At 52.6% G+C, this 22,934-nt stretch overlaps 1 protein-coding gene and 1 long non-coding RNA gene across 4 annotated transcripts in view; one reads left to right on the top strand and one right to left on the bottom strand.

The window, feature by feature from the left end:
• Positions 1 to 1,027: 1,027 nt before the first annotated feature.
• Positions 1,028 to 8,760, bottom strand: LOC117089239. The gene is made up of 3 exons (XR_004439521.1): positions 8,691 to 8,760; positions 7,948 to 8,362; positions 1,028 to 1,174 (listed from the first exon to the last, which is right to left on the bottom strand). It is a non-coding gene; the product is annotated as an uncharacterized LOC117089239 (long non-coding RNA).
• Positions 8,272 to 22,934, top strand: part of HIP1R (huntingtin interacting protein 1 related) — a 29,012-nt gene continuing 14,349 nt past the window's right edge. The window contains exon 1 of one of the 3 annotated variants that reach the window (XM_033220266.1): positions 8,272 to 8,529. In XM_033220266.1, the coding sequence (XP_033076157.1) occupies positions 8,473 to 8,529 (57 nt within the window). In that variant the 5' untranslated portion in view covers positions 8,272 to 8,472. Of the gene's footprint in view, positions 8,530 to 8,964; positions 9,189 to 22,934 lie in introns of those variants that run through there. The other 2 variants (XM_033220265.1, XM_033220267.1) reach the window with 2 other exon arrangements.

The raw sequence follows: 22,934 nt of genomic DNA, 5'->3' as shown, positions 1-22,934 counted from the left end.
TGTATCCCACCACCTTATTGTTCCATATGCAATTCAGCAATGAGAAATTTTGGCCGGGTACAGTGGCTCATGCCTGTAATCCCAGCACTTTAGGAGCCGAGGCAGGTAGATCACTTGAGGTCAGGAGTTCGAGACCAGCCAAGCCAACATGACAAAACCCCCTCTCTACTAAAAATACAAAAAATTAGCTGAGCGTGGTGTCACGCACCTGTAATCCCAGCTACTTGGGATTGTATCTAGCTCAACCTAAGTTATTTATTTATTTTATTTTGCTTATTTTTTGTTTATTTATTTATTTTTGAGATGGAGTCTGACTCTGTCACCCAGGCTGGAGTGCAGTGGCGCAATCTCGGCTCACTGCAACCTCTACCTTCCAGGTTCGAGTGATTCTCCTGCCTCAGCCTCCCAAGTAGCTGGGACTATAGGCATGTGCCACCATGCCCAGCTAAATTTTGTATTTTTAGTAGAGACGGGGTTTCACCATATTGGCCGGGCTGGTCTTGAACTTCTGACCTCATGATCCACCTGTCTTGGCCTCCCAAAGTGCTGGGATTACACACATGAACCAGCGCACCTGGCCCAACCTAAGTTATTTAAATGACAGAGTTAGTTTGTTTTTATGGCTAAATAGTATTCCATTGTGTGTATATATACTACTTTTTTTTTTTTTTTTTGAGACAGAGTCTCGCTCTATTGCCCAGGCTGGAGTGCAGTGGCTCAATTTCAGCTCACTGCAACCTCCATCTCCTGAGTTCAAGCAATTCTCCTGCCTCAGCCTCCTGAGAAGCTGGGATTACAGGTATCCACCACCACTCCTGGCTAATTTTGTGTTGTTTTCTTTTCAGTAGAGATGGGGTTTCATCATGTTGGCCAGGCTGGTGTTGAACTCCTGGCCTCATGTGATCCTCCCAACTCGGCCTCCCAAAGTGCTGGAATGACAGGCATGAGCCACCGTGCCCAGCTAAATTTTGTATTTTTAGTAGAGACGGGTTTCACCATATTGGCCAGGCTGGTCTTGAACTTCTGACCTCGTGATTCACCCATCTCGGCCTCCCAAAGTGCTGGGATCAAAGGCTTGAGCCACCGCATTTCTTTATCCACTCATCTGTTGATGGGCATTTTATTGCTTCCACATCTTGGCTGTTGTGAACATGGAGTGCAGATGCCTCCTCCCCTAAGGTTGGAGAAATTTCTGTTAGAGAGGCGGTCTCCTTCTTTTTTTTTCTGTACTTTAATGGATGCAGAGAGGCAGTCACATAGCGTATTTGAAATAGTTACAAGATAAAACTAGATTTTAGCATTTACGTTTTATCACCAACATTCTTAAGATCAACACATCCGAAGAGGAGGCAAATGAATTCTACTACAATCTGCCTGTTAGAAATAATCTCAGCATTGGAAAAGACTGATATAAGGGTATTTTTAGAATCTGTGAACGGATTTTTTTTTAAATTTTATTTTTAGTGACAAAGTCTCACTCTGTCACCCAGGCTGGAGGGCAGTGGTATCATCATAGCTCACTGTAGCCTCAAACTCTTGGGCTCAGCCTCCCAATTAGCGAGGACTCCAGGCACATGCCACCATGCCTAATTTTTTTTTTTTTTTTTGAGACGGAGTCATGCTCTGTCACCCAGGCTGGAGTGCGGTGGCACGATCTCAGCTCACTGCAACCTCTGCCTCCCAGGTTCAAGAGATTCTTCTGCCTCGGCCTCCCAAGTAGCTGGGATTACAGGCACCTGCCACCATGCCCGGCTAATTTTTGTATTTTTAGTAGATGGAGTTTCATCATGTTGGCCAGGGTGGTCTTGAATTCCTGACCTCAGGTGATCTGCCCACCTCAGCCTCTCAAAGTACTGGGATTACAGGCATGAGCCACCATGCCTGGCCAAATTTTTTATTTTTCATGGAGACAGAGTCTCACCATGTTGACCAAGCTGGTCTCGAACTCCTGGCCTCAAGCAGTCCTCTCACCTTGACCTCCCAAAGCTCTCGGGCTTATAGGCATGAGCCACTGCACGCACCTGGCCTGTGAAGAGTTTATTTATTTATTTTCTACAGATGGGGTTTCACCATGTTACCCAGGATGGTCTTGAACTCCTGAGCTCAAGTGATCCACCCATCTCAGCTTCCCAAAGTGCTGAGATTATAGGCGTGAGCCACTGTGTCTGGCCAGTGAACAGATTTTTGTTGTTGTTGAGATGGAGTCTCGCTCTGTCACCAGGCTGGAGTGTAGTGGCGCGATCTCGGCTCACTGCAACCTCTGCCTCCCAAGTTCAAGTGATTCTCCTGCCTCAGCCTTCCGAGTAGCTGGGACTACAGGCGTGTGCCACCACACCCGGCTAATTTTTGTATTTTTAGTAGAGACGGGGTTTCACCATGTTGTCCAGGATGGTCTCGATCTCCTGACCTCGTGATCCACCCGCCTCGGTCTCCCAAAGTGCTGGGGTTACAGGTGTGAGCCACCGTGCCTGGCCACCAGATTTTTTTTAAAACAGAAATAGAAATATCCTCAAAGAAAAAAAGTTCTGAATTAAGATAATACATAAACACTAAAAGCATTTTTACCCCAAAAGTGTCAATAGAATGCATAGAACTTCTTGGCTGCATGGGATAAGGTTGTCGCTAGACACTTCAGGAAGGAGACTGAAGGCTGAAACCTTGTTATGTTCTGGCAAACTGATCTGGAGTTTTCTTCTGTGGCTTTGTGTGGTTTGACACCTGTAGCTGGGGTGGTGGGTTTGCAGTGTTGTACTTTTGTTTTTCTTGAGCCATTTGATGACGATTTTGTTAGGATACATTGCAGGAAAGTTCATTATTCTAGGCCTTCAACAGAATAATCTTAGCAACCTCCGGTGTGATAGAGAACAGAGTGAATAGGATCAAAATAAGAAACCAGACACATTCATCAAGACTGCAGCTGACAAGGAGGTTTAAAAACCAGAATGCAGCCAGGTGCAGTGGCCCATACCTGTAATCCCACCACTTTGAGAGGCCAAAGCTCATGGATCATTTGAGGTCAGGAGTTTGAGACCAGCCTGGCCAACATGGCAAAACCACCTCTCTACTAAAAATACAAAAATTGGCCGGGCGCGGTGGCTCAAGCCTGTAATCCCAGCACTTTGGGAGGCCGAGACGGGCGGATCACGAGGTCAGGAGATCGAGACCACCCTGGCTAACACTGTGACACCCCGTCTCTACTAAAAAAATACAAAAAATTAGCCGGGCGAGATGGCGGGCGCCTGTAGTCCCAGCTACTCGGGAGGCTGAGGCGAGAGAATGGCGTAAACCCGGGAGGCGGAGCTTGCAGTGAGCTGAGATCCGGCCACTGCACTCCAGCCTGGGCGACAGAGCGAGACTCCGTCTCAAAAAAAAAAAAATACAAAAATTAGCAGGGCGTGATGGTGGGTGCCTGTAATCCCAGCTACTCAGGAGGCTGAGGCACAAGAATCACTTCAACCTGGGAGGCGGAGGTTGCAGTGAGCTGAGACTGAGCCATGCACTCCAGCCTGGGCGACAGAGCGAGACTCTGTCTCAAACAAACAAACAAACAACACCCAGAATGTTCTTTGAGAGAAGTTAGCCGGGCGCGGTGGCTCAAGCCTGTAATCCCAGCACTTTGGGAGGCCGAGACGGGCGGATCACGAGGTCAGGAGATCGAGACCATCCTGGCTAACACGGTGAAACCCCCTCTCTACTAAAAAATACAAAAATCTAGCCGGGCGAGGTGGCGGGCGCCTGTAGTCCCAGCTACTCGGGAGGCTGAGGCAGGAGAATGGCGTATACCCGAGAGGCGGAGCTTGCAGTGAGCTGAGATCTGGCCACTGCACTCCAGCCCGGGCGACAGAGCGAGACTCCGTCTCAAAAAAAAAAAAAAAAAAAAAGAGAGAGAAGTTGAGTGAATGAAAAGTGTACATGAATCAGTCCTCTAAAGGATGATGTCTGGGTTCTCAGCCAGATGCATGCTTAAGAAACCCAACAACAACAACAAACAGAAACCCAACAAAAACAGAATCAAAGAATTTTGAGCACACAGTAGGTGCCTTGCTGGCCACTGGAGACACAGCAATGAGCAAAGCAGACAATCTAGTTGTAGAGACACAGTAATCTAAGAATCCTATAAATAGTTCACGAGAGACTGGTTAGTGTTACAAAAGAAAGCTTTGAGATATGATGACAGCTTATAATAGGGACTCAGGCAAAGGGTGGAGTGTTCAGAGAACGCTTCCCTGAAGAAGTGACATCTGAGCCAAGAGTTAAAGACAGGTGGATGCTAAGTAGGGCTAACAGGAAGCAGAAGAGAATTCCAGGCAGTAGGAACAGCATGTGCAAAGGCTCTGAGGTGGGAGGGAACATGATGCATCTGGGACTTGATGGGCCAGGATGGTGCAAGATGAAGCCAGAGACAGAGGCTGGGGCCAGATCATGCATACAAGTCAATGAGTCACCGTGGGTGTGGCAGCATACCATGTTTTAGTGGGTCAGATGATGTAAACTCTCCTGTGTGTCTTGGGTTTTCCTTCAAACAAGGTCTTATTTGTATTCCAATTGCTTTGCTTTTGTAATAGGGGTGAGCAGGAATTCAACAGCCCTGGAGATACACCAAAACAGGACCCTGATTCTGATGGCATGAAGAATCTCAGGCTGGGAGCAGTGGCTCCTGCCTGTAATGCCAGCAGTTTGGGAGGCTGAGGTAGGAGGATTGCTTGAGTCCAGTAGTTCAAGACCAGTCTGGGAAATGTGGTGAGACCCCCGTCTCTACAAAAAATTAAAAAATTAGCCAGGCATTGTAATACATACCTGTGGTCCCAGCTATTCTGGAGGCTGAGGTGGGAGGAGCACTTGAGCCCAGGAGATTGAGGCTACAGTAAGCCATAATCTAGCCACTACACTCCAGCATGGATAATAGAGCAAGCAAGACCCTGTATCCAAAAAAATTAAAAAAATAAAAAGCCAATCAGTGACAGGGCCAATAGCAGACCAGGCCTCCTGTCTGAAGATGTTAGAGAGATGAACCAGAAAAATTAAGAGTGGGGAAGTTTGGGCCAGGCATGGTGGCTCACACCTGTAATCCCAGCTACTCAGGAGGCTGAGGCAGGAGAATTGCTTGAACCCAGGAGGTGAAGGTTGCTGTGAGCTGAGATCGCGCCACTGCAGTCCAGCCTGGGCGACAGAGGGCAACCCTGTCTCAAAAACATCAACAAACAAACAAACAAAAAACGAGTGGGGAAGTTTGTAACCTTATGTCCCCAGTGATGCTCTCTTGTGAGATCAGCTGTATGTTGAAGTATACCAAATGGGGTGTTTGTTAACTCACTTTTTCAGCCCTTCACTTCACATACACTTACTGAACATTGCTATGTGCCAGGTGCCCCACTAGGCACTGAGTACATAAAACTGAGTAAGACAGGGTGGCCCTCTAATAGCTCAAAATCTTACCTACACATAAAGTACAGTCCCTTGGAGATATATTAGGAGAGTGCTCTTGGGCCCCAAACAGCAAGCCCAAGGTAGTATAGTACTGAAAATCATCGACCACAAAATGTAGCCCAAATGGCATGGGTGTTGGGAGCACTGGCTTTGAAATCAGGCACATCTGGGTCTGGATCCCAAATGCACAGTTTATCAGTTGTATGCACCTGGGCCAAACTCTGAGCCTGAGCTTGTTTGTTGGTCTGTAAAAGTACCATCAAGAGGCCAGGTGCAGTGGCTTCGGCCTGTAATCCCAGCACTTTCAGGTGGGGGAATTCACTTGAGCCCAGGAATCTGAGACCAGCCTAGGCAACATAGCGAGACTCTGTCTCTACAAAACAAATTTAAAAATTAGCTGTGCATGGCCGGGCGCGGTGGCTCACGCCTGTAATCCCAGTACTTTGGGAGGCTGAGGCGGGTGGATCATGAGGTCAAGAGATCAAGACCATCCTTGCCAACATGGTGAAACCCCATCTCTACTAAAAATACAAAAATTAGCCAGGCGTGGCAGCAGGCGCCTGTAGTCCCAGTTACTTGGGAGGCTGAGGCAAGAGAATTGCTTGAACCCCGGAGGCAGAGGTTGCAGTTAGCCGAGATTGTGCCACTGCACTCCAGCCTGGCAACAGAGCGAGACTCCATCTCAAAAAAAAAAATTAGCTGGGCATGGTAGTGCATCCCTCTAGTTCCAGCTACTTATTAGGCTGAGGTGTGAGGATCACTTGAGCCCACGAGGCAGAGATTGCAGTGAGCTATGATTATGCCACTGCATTCCGGCCTGGGTAACGAAGCCAGACCCTGTCTCAAAAAAAATAAATAAATAGGCTGGGTGCAGTGGCTCAAGCCTGTAATCCCAGCACTTTGGGAGGCCGAGACGGGCGGATCACGAGGTCAGGAGATCGAGACCATCCTGGCTAACCCAGTGAAACTCTGTCTCTACTAAAAATACAAAAAACTAGCCGGGCGAGGTGGCGGGCGCCTGTAGTCCCAGCTACTCGGGAGGCTGAGGCAGGAGAATGGCATAAACCCAGGAGGTGGAGCTTGCAGTGAGCCAAGATCCGGCCACTGCACTCCAGCCTGGGCGACAGAGCAAGACTCCGTTTCAAAAAAAATTAAAAATAAAATAAATAAATAAATAAATAAATAAAAATAAAGTTGTTATGCTTTATTATTTACTTATTTAATTTGAGACAGGATCTCACTCTGTTGTCCAGGCTGCAGTGCAGCAGTGTCATCTCGGCTTACTGCAACCTCTGCCTTGCAGGCTTAAGTGATCCTCCCACCTCAACCTCCTGAGTAGCTGGGACTACAGGCACGCCACCATGGCTGGCTAAGATTTTTGTATTTTTTGGTAGAGATGGGGTTTCATCATGTTGCCCAGGATAGTCTCGAACTCCTGAGCTCAAGTGATCCACCTGCCTCAGCCTCCCAAAGTGCTCGGATTACAGGCGTGAGCCACTGTGCCCGACCTCATCAATAACTTTAAAGAAGAGTAAGTGAGATACTGTTTAACAAATGCTGAGCCTGGTACCCGGCACAGTGATAGGCTCTATGATTATTTAAAAAGCCGGTTGCTAAGGGGAAGTCACTGTGGCAGACGTGCTAGACCTAGAGGGGCTGTTGCCTGGTTGAAAAGGTATGCTGTATGTGCGTGAAAGGTCACAGGAGAACCACTTTTGTTCCATGTGGAAAAAGGAGTGTGAGAAACAGCTGGAGTACAGCAAAAGGCCCATTTACTGTGGTCTTTATCTGAGCACAGCTATTGACTAAGTTGCCGAGGATTAAAAACCCTTTATATATGAAGAGTAAAGCCCAGTGCCTGTCAAATAATAAGCATTCAATACATATCAGCTATTGTGATTCTACTGTTGTTCTGATAAAGGAGCTTTTTAGTGATTGGAATGAGAGAAAACAGGATTAATTTCTCCTTTGGGTGGAGTGAGAGGAGAGTCTTGGCAAATGTATCTTTTGGGGTCAGCTCTAGCTCTTGGGCTGGAAGGTGAGGAATCGGTTAAAGAAAAGGGTCCCTGGCCAGGTGCAATGGCTCACGCCTGTAATCCCAGCACTTTGGGAGGCCGAGGCAGGCGGATCACCTGAGGTCGGGAGTTTGAGACTAGCCTGACCAACATGGAGAAACCCTGTCTCTACTAAAAATACAAAATTAGCAAGGCATTGTGGCACATGCCTGTAATCCCAGCTATTTGGGAGGTTGAAACAGAAGAATTGCTTGAACCCAGCAGGCGGAGGTTGCAGTGAGGTGAGGTCGTGCCATTGCACTCCAACCTGGGCAACAAGAGTGAAGCTTGATTAAAAAAAAAAAAGAAAAAGAAAGAAGAAAATAAAAGAAAGGAAAGAAGGAGAAGGAAGGAAGGAAGGAAGGGAGGGAGGGAGGGAGGGAGGGAGAAGAAAGGAAAGAAAGGAAACAAAAGGGTCCCTGACCTCAGGTTACAGCCTCATTAGGGAGACAAGGGTCAGGATTACCTGGGCGTCATTTTCCTCCTTACAGGCAGGCGGTGCTTCTCTCCCTTCAAAAGCAAGGGACCTTTATGCACGATTCCACATCTGCATTCCGATAGGAAAGGGAAACAGCAGAAACAAAATACCCATCTGAGCTGCGCTTAGAGAGGACTCTGGGCTTTTATTTATTTTTTTACTTCAGTCTTGTGACCAGTAATTTTAAGGGGAAGCCAATAATAGTGTTTTTTAAAAGCCTCACGCCACCTCCGGCGGCATCTCCTCGGTGTACTTTGCTTTCAGATCCGCCTGCCTTCTGTCCCAGCCTAATACTGCCCGGCTTCAGCCCCCATTGTCCCTGGCGCTGGCGAGGTGTCCGGTTGCGGAGCCGGCTGCGTCTCTGGAAATGCATCCTGCAACCCCGCATGGATAACAGCTGCAGCTATGTCAGAGATGCACAAAGAGGGGAGAGTGTCATTGTGTGCCTTTTGACACATACGTTAAGACCAAAAAGGAAAAAAAAGTCTATCTGTGCTGCCACCGACCAGACTCATGGAGGCCAGATTTTCTCCAATTAACCAGATCTTGCCTTGGTGCAGACAAGACTTAGTGAGTTCGGGGAAGGGGTGGGGAGAGGGAATTGGCCGGGGTCCCTATCCTGGGTGGAAGGAGGAGGGAGGGGTTTCCCCTCCCTCTCCCCTCCTCTCCGGGTTTAGGGAGGGGATTAGAGGTGGGGAGGAGCTGGGGGGGCGTTTGGCCTGTGCCCCAACCTTGTGAGTGAGATGGGGGTTGGAGGTGTGCGGGGGGCGGAGCGTGTGCCGGGGTCGCCGCGGGTTGGGGGGTGGGGGTGTGCGGGGGGAGGCGCGTGTCCGGGGATCGCTGGGGGTGGGGTTGGACGTGTGCGGGGGGAGGGGCGTGCCCTGGAGTTGGGGGCGGGCGGGGCGAATGCGGGCGCGGGGGGCGGGGTTGGAGGTGTGCGGGGGGAGGGGCGTGCCCTGGAGTTGGGGGCGGGCGAGGAGTTTGCGGGCGCCGGGGGCGGGGCGAGGTGGGCTCCTCCCCGGCGGGCGGGCCCTGGCGCGGCGCGGCGGCCTCGCGGTGCCTAGGCTGGGGCTGTCGGACCGTGAGGCGCTGAGTCGCGCGGACAGACCCGGGCAAGAGCGGCCGGTGGCGGCAGGATGAACAGCATCAAGAACGTGCCGGCGCGGGTGCTGAGCCGCAGGCCGGGCCACAGCCTGGAGGCCGAGCGCGAGCAGTTCGACAAGACTCAGGCGAGCGGGCGGCGGGCGGGCAAGCGGCGTCCCTGTCCCCTCACGCGCGAACCGCTGGGGCCCGGGAGGCGCCGGCCAGGGGCAGGGGACAGCGTGGGGGCAGGGCCTGTGTCCGCCCGGGCGCTCCGAGAGCTCCGAGGCTGCCCCTCGCCGGCCTCCGCGGCCCGAGCCGACCCGCGCGCAGGTGAACCGGAAGCCGCGCTCCCCGCTCCCGCCGGGCGCTCGGGCCCAGAGGCGCCGGGGCTGAGGGGGCCGGGGTCAGGGTGTGCGCGGGCCGGGAGCGCCGGAGCTGAGGCGGCGGGGAACGGAGATGGGGCTGGGGGTTGGGTGTGCGCGAGCCCAGCGCGCCGGGGGTCTAGGGATCCAGGTGCTCCCGGGGCCGGCGCGGCCCGACTGGGGCCCCCGCCCTCCGTACCGCTCCTTGCCGGCTCCCGCCCCCGTCTCCGACCCCCTGAAACCGATGTCCCCACGGGCAGTTTCCTTAAAGGAAATTCCTTAAACTCCCAGCTTCCTTCTCTCGTGAGCGGTTTCCTAGGGCTGCACAGTCTCCAATTATTTGCTGGGTGAAAAGCTTCTCGTATGTCGCCAGACTTGTTTGCCCGAGCGCTGCCCACGTATAAATAGGTGCACACCCCCTCATTAAATACCGGCGCCCGACAGACAGAAACTTCCTGGGGCTCCCTTCCTGCGCCTCCCACGCCTGTATCTCTTCCAGATGATGCCTATCCTGGGAAGGCTTTAAAATTAAATAAGGGCGCGGGTGTGCATTTTGTACTTCTGTTTGTGCCGGAGACCCACGGTGGAGACGTTGCTGCGTTTCTGGTTTCCTGTTGCTTTTTATTTTACAAACTCTTGAAGTGCTGTCAGGCTTGGGGGATGGGCGGTGGAGGGGGGCAAATTGTTTATTTGCCAAAATAAGTCAACCAAGACTGAGATGGCTGAAAAATTTTACTCTAGAGGTAAAGGAAGCCAGAGGATCCCTCCCACCTCTGTCTAAAGCAGGTTGGTGATATTTGCGTTTGTGGCGGCTATTTGCAAGTTCCGTCCCACTTGTCCTTGCAGAGAGCGATGACTTCTGCGGTTGCCTTCACATCTAGTTAGCACATGCACTCTACAACAGCTTTCGTTTTGAAATGAGAGAGAACTCAGGGACACCTTCTAACCTTTGTGCTTGGGATTGACCCAGAAAGCGATAATAAATCCTGAGGATATCAAGGCTTTAGAAATGCCAGGTGCTGGAACCCACCTGGCCACAAATTATCAATTTATCCTTGTGATCATCATCACCATCATCTGGTTCAGCCCGGATAGCCCGTCATTAAAAAAAAAAAAAAAAGGTATGGCTTTTAATTTAAAGTCACCAATACATAATTAATTGTGCCAGGAACTTGTAGATAGATCACAGGGAGAAAACCTTAATTGGCAGACAGATCTGGATGTTGTCAGAAACTTTGTTTATTCACTGAGTTTTTTCTCGTGCCCTTGAGGAGGTATAAAGAGGTCTGATTGCTACATGGAGGAGATGGGATGTGAAGGACCAACTTCGTTGATCTTATTCTTAAATGATAAGAAATCAAGAGCAACCTTCCTGAGTGTCAAAGAGATAATCTCTGATACAACCACACATTTTAGTGGTTGGTTTGATACACAAGAAGCTGGATTTTTTTTTTTTTTTTGGAGACAGAGTCTCTCTCTGTCGCCCATGCTGGAGTGCAGTGGCACGATCTCAGCTCACTGCAACCTCCGCCTCCCAGGTTCAAGCGATTCTCCGGCCTCAGCCTCCCAAGTAGCTGGGACTACAAGCATGCACCACCACATTTTTTTGTGTTTTTAATAGGGACTGTGTTTCACCATGTTGGCCAGGCTGGTCTCGAGCTCCTGACCTCAGGCGATCCACCCGCCCCACCTCGGCCTCCCAAAGTGTTGGGATTACCGGCGCCTTGCTGAAGGTGGATTGTTTTGTTTTGTTTTGCTCTGGGTTTTTCTCAGAGGCTAAGAGGGCCACTTACAATGAATAACTTTGTAATGGGTGAATGTCACAGGACTCACCTATTCCAGGGACCCATTTTCTGGAAAGATGGAGTTTGAGTTCATTGTCTGGGTTTGCTCGTCTTCACAGTGACTTATTGAGGAATGTAAGAATGAGGTTTTGTACGTGGTTAATGTTTAATTAGATCGTTCCCAGAAATAGTCAAGTGAGCCGCCAGCCAGGCCCCGTGGTGGAGAAGGACCTGGAGAGCTGAGGTTGCTACTTCCATGTCTCTTTCAGGACAGAAAATAGCACATGCATTCCAGGGACCTGGCTTCCTTTGTAATACGCTGCTTGTCTTGCATTGACCACAGCACTGTGTGCTGTGCGGGAGCACTAGCCTGGCATAGAATGTAGATCTTCACTAGCCTGCCAGCCTCGCTTTTCTCCCCTGGGCTCCTGGGTCAGGAGGAAGATAATTGCCTTCCTGTGAGGTTTTTTTGACAGGACACACCCTGTTTGCAAATATCTCTGGGGTTAGCTCTCAGGAGTGGGAAGGGAGACGATCATGTGCCTGCTGGGAGCTGGTGCCTGTGATTGTTGCATGGTGTGTGTATATAATCCCAGGGGAGTGTCCAGAAAACCAGTGTATGCTTTTCTTCCCTATGACTGTAGTCCCTTTGGTGGAAAAAAAAAAAAACCCTTTTCAAAATGGAGGTGCAAACTTTTATTGTCTTGTTGCTGTTGTTTTCTAAATACAGAATACTACAAAATACAGCATGCCTGTATTTGGAACCTGAACACTGCCTGTACCATTTAAAAAGAGGGTGTGGTATCATAAAGACACTAGTAGGTAGGTAGACCTAGGCTCTAGCCTGTGTCCCTGGGCAAGTTGCTTAACTCGTAAATCTGTGTCCTTGTCTGAAAAAAAAAATACGGATCATTTCATCTATTGTATAGGGCTGTTGTAAGGTGTAAGAGAGAGACCATGTGGCAGTTAGAACCTGTGACTATGTTAATGAGTTAGTAAGGTGTTGCAGCTGGAATTAGAGTTTCTCATCAGCTGAGATGGTCCTTGAGATGGGGCGATTCGCCTGGGTTAACCAGGTGGGCTCAGTGTAATCACAAAGGTCTTTAAATGTGGACAAGGGAGGCAGGAGAGGAGGTCGGAGTGAGGCAATGTGAGAAAGACTACTGCCTACTTCTGGGAAGGAGCCACTAGTCAAGGAGTATGGGCGTCCTCCACAACCTGGAAAAGGAGAGGAAATGGATTTTTCCCTAAAGCCTCCAGGAGGAAACACAACCTTTCTGTTACTTTGCTTTTAGTCCTGTGAGACCTGTTTTAGACTTCTGACCTCCAGAACTGCGAGTTTGTGTGATTTGTTATGGCAGCCATAAGGAACTAATACATCCAGTATGTAAACATGAAACAGCACCTAGGGCATAGCAGGGCCTCAGCAGATACTTGGCCCGACCGTCTTTCTCCCTTCCCTCCCCGGGCTGAAAAGTTTAAAATCTAGAGAAGAAAGCATCTTTGAAGCATATCATGGAGAAGGACTCAGGAGTACTGGAAATGCTAATGGTGAGTCCTGCCTTTTCCTGATCTGCGAACCTTTCTGCTTCACCGGGCCTCAGTTTCCCCTGCAGGCCCAGAGGATGGGATCAAGCCCAGAAGATTCCTCTCAGGTTAGGATGAGAGAAACGCTTTACTACATTGCAAGGCCTCTGGCCACTGCTGAGTGAGCCAAGTCTGGCAGGTGAGCATTAACTGTAGACATAAAACTACCCAGGTATGAGGGGTTCCTGCGGGGCAGGGACTGTCTAGGGGAGCAATATGTGGAAACAGTTCATAGGTCCAGTTTTCCAGGTTAGTGACATACATGCTTAGCATCCCCTGTGAAACCAAAATCCTGTCAAGATTAACATTTATTAACAACTGAGGGCTTCTCAGCCCGGGCACACAGCAGTGCTGCCCAGTAGGAACCAGAGGCAAGCCACATGTGTACTTTTAGATTGTCCAGTAACTACTAGAAAAGTCAACAGAAACAGGTGAAATTAACTGTAATTGCATATTTTATTTAACCCACTATATCCAAAATATAGCCCTTTCAACATGTAATTGCCACAAAAATTATGAATGGGAGAATTTACATTCTTTTTCTCCTACTAAATCTTTGAAAGAGGTGTGTAGGGGACACTCACAGCTGATCTCAGTCTAGACTCACCACCTTTCCAGTACTCATAGCCCCCGCCAGCCAGTGGCTACTGTGCCGCACAATGCAAGTGGTAGAATCGCCCGGCGCTGTTAGGAAAGGGCAGCATCTAGGTGTGTAGGAGTGATTGCCCGCAGCATGGCACGGACGTTGAGCTGGTTCTTCTTGGGCATGTGCAGTTGTCTCGTCCTGTGACATCCTCTGCTGGGTTCCACCCCATCAGCCCACAGGGCAGTGCCCTCGTGATGACGCCTGGCAGGCCACTGACTTCCCGACCCCTGGGCTGCACATTGCCCCCCTGGCAGGGGTATTCCAGAAGCTGTTCTTGGTCCAGGTTGGGTGGGAAGGGGCCACCCATCCCTGACCTCCCCCTCCCTGTCTCTGATGTGCTTTGATGCCCATGACACATTCCTGAGCGCCACTTGCTCTCTTACCATTTGGCCTGTTCCTGTAGCTTTGGGGTATGCCCCAGGAAGGTCCGAGTCATCTTTGTCTCCTCTAAGAGGTGGAGAGGTGTGAACTGTGGCCATGCATGGAATGGCAGGGCAGTCAAGAGCAAGCTCCAGGTTCAGCCCCTGGCTCTGTCCCTTCACCGCTCTGCCTCAGTTTCCTCATCTATAAAATGGGGGCAATAGGCCGGGCGCGGTGGCTCAAGCCTGTAATCCCAGCACTTTGGGAGGCCGAGGCGGGCGGATCACAAGGTCAGGAGATCGAGACCATCCTGGCTAACATGGTGAAACCCCGTCTCTACTAAAAAATACAAAAAACTAGCCGGGCAAGGTGGCGGGCGCCTGTAGTCCCAGCTACTCGGGAGGCTGAGGCAGGAGAATGGCGTGAACCCGGGAGGCGGAGCTTGCAGTGAGCTGAGATCTGGCCACTGCACTCCAGCTTGGGTGACAGAGCGAGACTCCGTCTCAAAAAAAAAAAAAATGGGGGCAATAATACTACACACCTTCTAGAGTGGTTGTGAAGATTTACAAGTGTTCACAGTGCCTGGTGTGTAGTGAATGCCGTGTAAGTGTGGGCTGTTATGTTGTGTTTGGAAGAGTAGGCTGGGCTGAAAGAGAGAAGCAAGCTCCCTGTTGGACTCTGCCCGGCGGCCTTAGATTAGCTGTAAGCGGAGGCCTTGTGTGCTGGGGCAGCTGGCAGAAAAGCAGATGTGCACAGAGGTTGGGGACTCAGGCAAGTGGGGACAGCCCTTCCCTTTAAGAGTGAGCCCAGAGGGGCCACATTATGAAGGCTCTCCAGGGTTGGGAGGGTATTCTGGGGGAACGACAGCCTCAGGAGGTGCGGGGCAAGGCCAGCAGGAGCCTTGCCTGGCAGAACTGCTGGCCCTTCTGAATAGGGACGGGGCAGCCGAGGCCCCTTCTCTGACCTGACCCAGACGCCAGCCTTCCAGCCAGCGCTGCATCAGTCATTCGTGAATGACACTCAGCTGGCCACTGGATCCCAGCAGCTTAAAGTGGAAAGCCTCTGAGTGGAGTCCAGGCCTGCTTGGCCAAGGGACAGGGATGCCCAGTCAGCTAACCTGAGATGCCTTGGCTGCTCTGTTAGTGATGCCCTTACCTGCCCCGCTCCCCACCCAACTTGGTAATCTGCGATGCTGACTTGAATGTCACCTCCTCTGTGCAGCCACCCGTTGCCGTCCTCCTGCCCAAACCTCACTGTGCTGCCCAGTCCTCATGACATTATTTGCGCTGCTTCCACATCTGCCCGGACACGCTGCGGCTGGCCCAGCAGAGTGGGAGGAAGCAGACAGACATGGGCTGGGTCCATGTGTAGACCAGGCTTGCCTGAGAAGTGGGAGTGTGTCACCTCCTTGCCGAGCTCCCTGAGCAACTGCTCAGACCTGCACCGGCCACCTGCCCTGGGGTCCTCAGGCAGGGTCGCGTCGTAAGTGGCTGGATGAGTGGATGCCCAGGGGTCGGTGGTCTCCCTTCTTTGATGCTGTCCTCTTGGTGAGGTCTGAAAGGCTCATGGCCATCCATTCTAGGGAATGACTGAGCCCTGGAGAAAAGTTTAGTTGGGGCGAGATTGTTTTTTCTCTGGCTAAAATAAACATGATCCTCAAACTGCAGTAGGTTCATCTGCCTGGAGGTGACTCAGCCCCCTGGCTTTTGGGACAGACGGGTTTGTGGAGTTATGTCACCAGGGCCCAGGGAACGAAACTGCACAAGCTGGCTGCCTGTCACTTCCAGAGCCAGTCTGGCAGAGGGGTGATGCAGGAACAGTCCTCCTACTGGGTGTCACCCACAAAGCCTGGGGCAGAGGTGGCAGTGGGTCAGGCGGCAACATTGTAACCAGCGTCCTGGGGAACCTGGGCCCTCATGCTCCCCTTTGAAGCTTTCCTAAACGCTGAAATGACAGAGCGGCCAGGACCAAGCAGACTGAGTGCAAGTGAGGGGATATACAGGTTAAATGGAGCAGAGCAGTTGCCCCTGACTTCCTCTCTGCCGGAGCTGACCCAGCTGTCCACCTCGCTGCTTTGCATGTGGCCATATCCCGGCCTCCTCAGTGACAGAAACCCTGTGTTTGCTCTCGTCAGTGGCCTTTGAGGGGGCAAATGCATTTGAATGAGATCTCTCTATCCTTCAACTCTTTGGAAATGCTGAAGCAAAATAACCCACCACTCTGCCAGCGTCCGTGTGCCCCAGCTCTTTGAAGAACGTTCTTGTTCCTGCCGAGTGCTACTGTTAGGCGCCATGATAACAGCACAAGGATGCTTAGGTCTGATTCATTTCAGGGTTGATTTTAAAATAGAAATTGTTTTACAGTTACTTTTACTACGCAGCTCTAGTGGATACATTATTAGCTGGAGAAGGAGAGACTCAGTGCCCTGAAGCCGTCCAGGACTTGTCTTTGAAAGAGCTCTTGTTCCTTCGAGTGTTCACCCTTCCATTTGCCCCGTGGGGATTTGCTGACAGCCAGATGTTGGTTTGGGCCTAGAGATACAGCAGGAAGGAAGATGTTCTTGTGTTCGGGGTTGGAGGTGGGGACAGAGTATAACTGGTGGACAGACGACTCCGGAGCCTCCTGGGCCACAGGGTGCTGCGGGGTTGGCGTGTGGGGCGGCCGCTGCCTGGAGCCTCCCCGCTCGGTCTCCTGGCTTTGCTGCCAGTGCCCGTTCCTGTGGTCTGTTTCCATCTGGAGCCCACGTCAAGCCTGGGCCAGGAGCCTCTCGGGAGTGTCACCTGCCTCACCCCAATTTCCCCTCTTCTGAAACAGCAGTCACTGAGATGCTGGCCAGGGTGTGCCCCGTGAGTCTCAGTCCAGGGACCAGTGCAGCTCTGGGCTGTTCACGAGTCAGTGCCCCGTCTGGCCTGATTGTTCCTGGAAGCAGGGCAGGTGTATCCTGAGGGCTTGGGCTCCCCCTGGCCACTGAACTGATCCAAAGGCCACAGCCCAGAGGCAGATGCCCTCGCCCCAAGGGATGGGGGCAGTGGGGAGACCCCTTGGCTCTACCAGCCCCAAGGCCTTTGTTACTCGGGATTTGAACAAATCCTGATCCAGAGCCCACTCCCAATTTGGAGGCATGTTAGCAGGCCCTTGGGGAACAGGGTTCCTGTGGTGGGACAATAAGGATGTCTACCTTGACACACTTCTCCTGCACCCAGCCCTACCCCCGCACCCAGAACTGTGAAGGCCGTGCAGCCCAGGGCCGCCTGGGAGGGACCTGAGGGGGTTCATCTCCAACAGGCAGCCTTCCATGGGTCCTGCCCAGCTCTTAGTAGCTGGGGGCCCTTGGGCAGCTGCTCGGCCCGCCTGCTGCAGCTTTAACACTGGAGGGTTGCACGAGGACTGAGTCAACATGTAAGGTGCTCAGAACAGCACCAAGTATGGAGCACGTGCTCAGCCACTTTATTATTTTTTTTGAGACAGCATCTCGCTCTGTCACCAGGCTGGAGATCTTGGCTTACTGCAACCTCCGCCTCCCAGGTTCAGCAATTCTCCTGCCTTAGCCTCCCAAGTAGCTGGGACTACAGGCGTGCACCACCATACCCAGCTAATTTTTGTATTTTTAGTACAGACAGGGTTTCACCATGTTGGCCAGGATAGTCTTGATCTCTTGATCTTGTGATCTGCCCATCTTGGCCTCCCAGAGTCCTGGGATTACAGGCATGAGCCACTGAGCCTGGCCCACATTTTTTTGTTATTTATGACCTTGGACAGGTGGTTAACCTGCAGCCTCAATGTCCTCCCTCACCTGCCTGCTCCGAGGTTCCTTATGAGCATTAATGAAGTAACATCTGAACAATGCTCTCTGCTCAGGGCCCAGTACAAGGCTGAGCTCGATAAAATTGATTTTATTAATAGGTTATTGAGACCTGTCTGCTGTCCTTATGGCATAGAGTATGTTCTTACACGCTTGGCAATGCCAGCAATCCTGAGTGTATCTGCAGAGCCTCACCTGCCCCCTGGGCCCCTGGGTACCCCTGAGCTTTGTTCCCACTCTCTGCCCTTACAGGTCAGGCCCTTCCTGCTGCCGGCACTGTGCAGGATAAGAGCATACTTGGAGAGTTGTGAGCAGGTGGCCCCTGGGACATTGGTGTGGACTCCAAGGATTTTTCGAGACCTGAAAAGCTGCAGGGTCTGTGGAGCCGGGCAGGAGCTGACCTCACTCCGCCCCTCTCTGCTGTCTCTGCGGACCCTCCAGCTCCCTTCCGCAGGGTGTCTCGTGGCTGCTGTGGAACTCTCTATTATTATTGTTTTGTTTTGTCTTGAGATGGAGTTTAGCTCTGTTGCCCAGGCTGGAGTGCAGTGGCATGATCTTGGCTCACTGCAGCCTCCCAGGTTCAAGTGATTCTCTGCCTCAGCTTCCTGAGTAGCTGGGATTACAGGCACGCACCACACGCCCGACTAATTTTTGTATTTTTAGTAGAGATGGGGGTTTCGCCCTGTTGGCCAGGCTGGTCTCAAAACTCCTGGCCTCAAGTGATCCGTCTGCCTCCGTCTCCCAAAGTGCTGGGATTACAGGTATGAGCCACTACACCTGGCCTATTATTTTTACTTTTAGAGACAGGGTCTCACTCTGTCACCCAGGCTGGAGTGCAGTGGTGCTATCACAGCTCACTGCAGCCAGGCACTCCTGGACCCAAGCAGTTCTCAGCCTTCTGAGTAGCAGAGGACTACAGCTGTGCGCCACTACACCCGGCTAAGTTTTTTTTTTTTTTTTTTTTTTTTATTACTTTAAGTTCTAGGGTACATGTGCATAACGTGCAGGTTTGTTACATATGTATACTTATGCCATGTTGGTGTGCTGCACCCATCAACTCGTCAGCACCCATCAATTCATCATTTATATCATGTATAACTCCCCAATGCAATCCCTCCCTCCTCCCCCCTCCCCATGATAGGCCCCAGTGTGTGATGTTCCCCTTCCCGAGTCCAAGTGATCTCATTGTTCAGTTCCCATCCATGAGTGAGAACATACGGTGTTTGGTTTTCTCTTCTTGTGATAGTTTGCTAAGAATGATGGTTTCCAGCTGCATCCATGTCCCTACAAAGGACGCAAACTCATCCTTTTTTATGGCTGCATAGTATTCCATGGTGTATATGTGCCACATTTTCTTAATCCAGTCTGTCACAGATGGCCATTTGGGTTGATTCCAAGTCTTTGCTATTGTGAATAGTGCCGCAATAAACATACGTGTGCATGTGTCTTTGTAGTAGAGTAATTTATAATCCTTTGGGTATATACCCAGTAGTGGGATGGCTGGGTCATATGGTACATCTAGTTCTAGATCCTTGAGGAATTGCCATACTGTTTTCCGTAGTGGTTGAACTAGTTTACAATCCCACCAACAGTGTAAAAGTGTTCCTATTTCTCCACATCCTCTCCAACACCTGTTGTTTCCTGACTTCTTAATGATTGCCATTCTAACTGGTGTGAGATGGTATCTCATTGTGGTTTTGATTTGCGTTTCTCTGATGGCGAGTGATGATGAGCATTTTTTCATGCCGGCTAAGTTTTAAATTATTTTTGGTAGAGATGGGGTCTTGCTAGGCTGGCCTTGAACTCCTGGGCTCAAGTGATTCTCCCACCTCAGCCTCCCAAAGTGCTGGGATTATAGACGTGCGCCACTGCGCCTGGTCCCCTCCATTATCGCTTCTGTCCTGCTTCCTCCAGAGACCTCCCCTGACCCAGCCAGACACCCCTCCCTGTTGTGCCCAGCAGTGGGAAGAACAGCAGCCCCTCCTCATGCTCTCCTGCTGCACATTATCACTGCATCCCCTGCAGAGCCCCGGCCGCACGGCCGCTCACAGCTGTTTGGAAACTGCCCTGCCAGGCTCTGTGTGAGGCCCCTTCTTCTTGGGAGCTGGATGGGAGCTTTGGGTGCTGAGTAGCGGACAGACCCCGGGCGGTCACATGTATCCTTATGATCTTCCTTTCTCTAGCACTGGGTTTTTCCACCCTGAGCTGAGGTCCATAATCAATCCCTTCCACTCCTCAAAGGCTGCACTGCCCCGAAGGGGTGTCTCTGTGGCAGCCTCTGGCTTGTGTCAGAGCTGCTGGGGTTGTTCTGGCCTGAGGGGCCACACGGGGCACAAATGCAGGCTGGAGAGAACCCAGGGATGAGCCTGGGCAGCCCTCTACCTCCCATGACACGCTGCAGTTTCCCCACCTTCAAAATGGGGAGAACTACATTCACCCCACTCAGCAGCTATGAGGATAGCATGTTGAGAACCTCAGCACCCAGAACCAGGTATTGCTGGCAGTTGGACCTGCCTCGGGACTGTAAGCCTCAGAGCAGAGCTGTGTCAAGGACACCCTGTGTGGATTTCACCACAGAGTGAGCCTCTGAGTGCCTGCGCTGCTGCAGCCCCTCAGACTCCTGGAGCCACTTCTGCAAGGGAGGGTCAGCAGCAGACAGAGGAGTAGGTGGGACATCCCTGGGACCTGCCCAGGCTTCTCCTGGGACAGGGCTTAGCTGCTACTGCCTGGTCAGAGGCGAGGCCCACGGAGCAGCCACAGACTCCCACTGTGCAAGCACTGTGCCTCCTTGTGTGGCGCTCTGAGCCTGGTGCACACATCTGCCCATCCTAGACACAACGGGGCTGTGTTCCCAGAGCCAGCCGGCACCCTGCCCGGGAGGGCCCTGCTGCCATGGATCCTGTCCCCTGCCACCAGCGTGGGGAGCAGGCAGCACTGAGGCCCAGGCGCACAACAGGCCATGCCATGTGCCCAAGACGTGCCCCGTCACACTGCATTTCTGGGGCCTCCCTCCTGCCATGAAAGTCATTCGTGTGCCAGGCACCGTTGAGGAGCTGGGGGTTCAGCAGCACCTATAGGCCGATCTGCTTCCCCTCATGTTGCTGACTGCTGGGTGAGGGGAAAAGGTGATAAATAAGGGAACAGTCCACTGTCCGAGGGTGCCCGGTCCTCAGAGACCATCCATCCAGGAGGTGCAGATTTCAACAGGGCGGCTGCAGGAGGGTGTGATGGTGCCGGGTGCGGGGAGCTGGAGCTCTGCTGCGTGGGCATCTGGAGCATAGGGCCTGGGGGCACAGGGGTGGCTGCACCTTGGCCTCACCATGACTTTACTCGCAAAGAGAGGGCGGCCCATTCCCCCAGAATGTGTTATCTGCTTCTGGGGTCCCTAGCTCAGCCCCGTCCTGGGGCTTCCTCAGTGTCAGGAGAAACCCCCGCATCTCTGTGTCCACAGCCTCTCCAGCCAGGTCTGCACCAGTCACTTCGGCTCCACCCTTCTTGCCAGGAATCTTCCGAACCAGGTAGCAGCTCAGATGTCGGCACCTGGGGATGGGGTTACACAGTCCGGAGACGGACACGCCTGGCTTGTAACAGGACAGCTGCTTGCCTGGCTGCTTGGGGATGAGCTGGGGAAAGTCACAGCCCCTGCCTCCTGTCCCGGGAGGCCCTCCCCACGGAAGGAGCTGCCTGGGGACTGTTCAGAGTCACTAAGGACACAGGTCGTGGAGTCATACAGACCTGGCTTTGAACCCTGCCTTTTTCCTTATTAGCTGCACAGACAAAAGTATATAAGCCTTCTGTGCCTCAGTTTCCTCACCAGGAAAATGGGATCGTCACCACTTCCCTGGGCTGTTGCTGGGAGGCGAGTTGCCCACGCCTGGCTGGGGCTGCGCACTCAGGATCCTTATCATCGTCACGGCTGCTGTCATGGGCAGTGTTCCACTTCGGTGGGGGCGTGCCACTCACGGCCATGGCTTCTCACAGTTGGTGGATACGAGTTTGTTCAAGGAAGGAGTTGAGGCCTGGGGGCCAGTGGCTGGGCAGCCCTCAGGGTCAGGCCCACCAGAGCCTTTGTGTGTTTCCTCAGGTCCTGGTTCTTTGAGATGGGACCGCAGCTCCTCCCCGACTACGGGGAACAGATTTCAGGGCAGCCCCAGAACACCTGCCTGGGAGGGGTCCAGTACAATGGGCCCTGTGTGTGAAAGGGGCCAGCATTGCGCTAGGGGCCGGGGGTGGCCCAGAGGCTGCCTGGCCCAGCCCCACAGTCTGCCGGCACCCATGTGAGGTCCCACCAGGAAGGGCCCCTCAGCTTCCTGGGCTGGCTTTTCTCACAGAGGAAATTCCACAGTAGACCCTAATTGGATGTCCACTGCTTCAGTGCTGGGTGGGAGAGCTCGGCAGCATCCGGGAGAAGGCGCAGGAGTGCTGCATGGTCCTGCAAGCTGGCTCCCTGCCCTGCAAGGCCTGCCTGGCTCAGGCCAGCCTGTGGCTTAGGCCCAGCTGCCCTGGCTGAGGCTGGGGGTTGGGGAGAAGGACTGGCCTGGAGCTGCGTGTCCCATCTCGGTGTCTGCCTGTCCCTCCTGCCCATGGCCTGAGCAGCTCTTCTCAGTCCACACATGGTGGTGGTGGTGGGGGGCGGGGACAGAGGCTTAGCAGACCTGTTCCCGCATGAGAAATACCCCCTACCCCACGCAGCCAGGGCCGGGCGGTAGTGACGGTGCCGCCATGAGCCTTCCTCGCGAGCACAGTCACGTCCACGAAGCCTTCTCGGAAAAGAAGGCAGTAGCCGGGGATGGCGGAGGGGATGAAACGCTGCCGTAGGTGGAGCGGGAGGGATATTGAGATTCTGGCCTTGGTCAAGTGTGAGGGTGCCACTTGCACAGCTCCGGGTGGCGGCTGCAGACCCCACTCCAGCCTTCCTCGGCCTCTGGCTGCGCTGCAGGTGGCAGCAGGAGCTTGACAAAGTTTGTCAGGGTGAGGCCCCACCCAGGAGAGAGGCAGCCTATGGGGCAGTGGGCCACAGGCCCTGGGCTTAGCCTAAGTTTCCTGAGAATGCCTCCTGAGAGCGTGAGGACAATGTGATGTGCACCCTTCATGGGGTGCCGCAAAGGCCAGGTGGGCCCCAGCCGGGAGCTCCAGTCTCAGCTGCTTTTCCCCAAGGGGAGATGGGGCTGGAGGACACCACATTGGGCCATGACCTGGGGCTCAGGGCATCTGCCAGGAGAGTCAGGTCGTGCAGGTTTTGGGCAGGATGGCCTCCCGGAGCCACAGCCCAGCTTTGGTCATTGTCCCCTGACTCCTGGAGCTCTTGGTGTTCACTGTAGTTCCAGCTGCACCAATCAGGCACAGGGAAG

Source organism: Trachypithecus francoisi, unplaced genomic scaffold (assembly GCF_009764315.1).
Source record: "Trachypithecus francoisi isolate TF-2019V2 unplaced genomic scaffold, Tfra_2.0 Lachesis_group11, whole genome shotgun sequence".
Taxonomy (NCBI): Eukaryota; Metazoa; Chordata; class Mammalia; order Primates; family Cercopithecidae; genus Trachypithecus; species Trachypithecus francoisi.
This window is presented reverse-complemented; position numbering and strand designations above follow the sequence as displayed.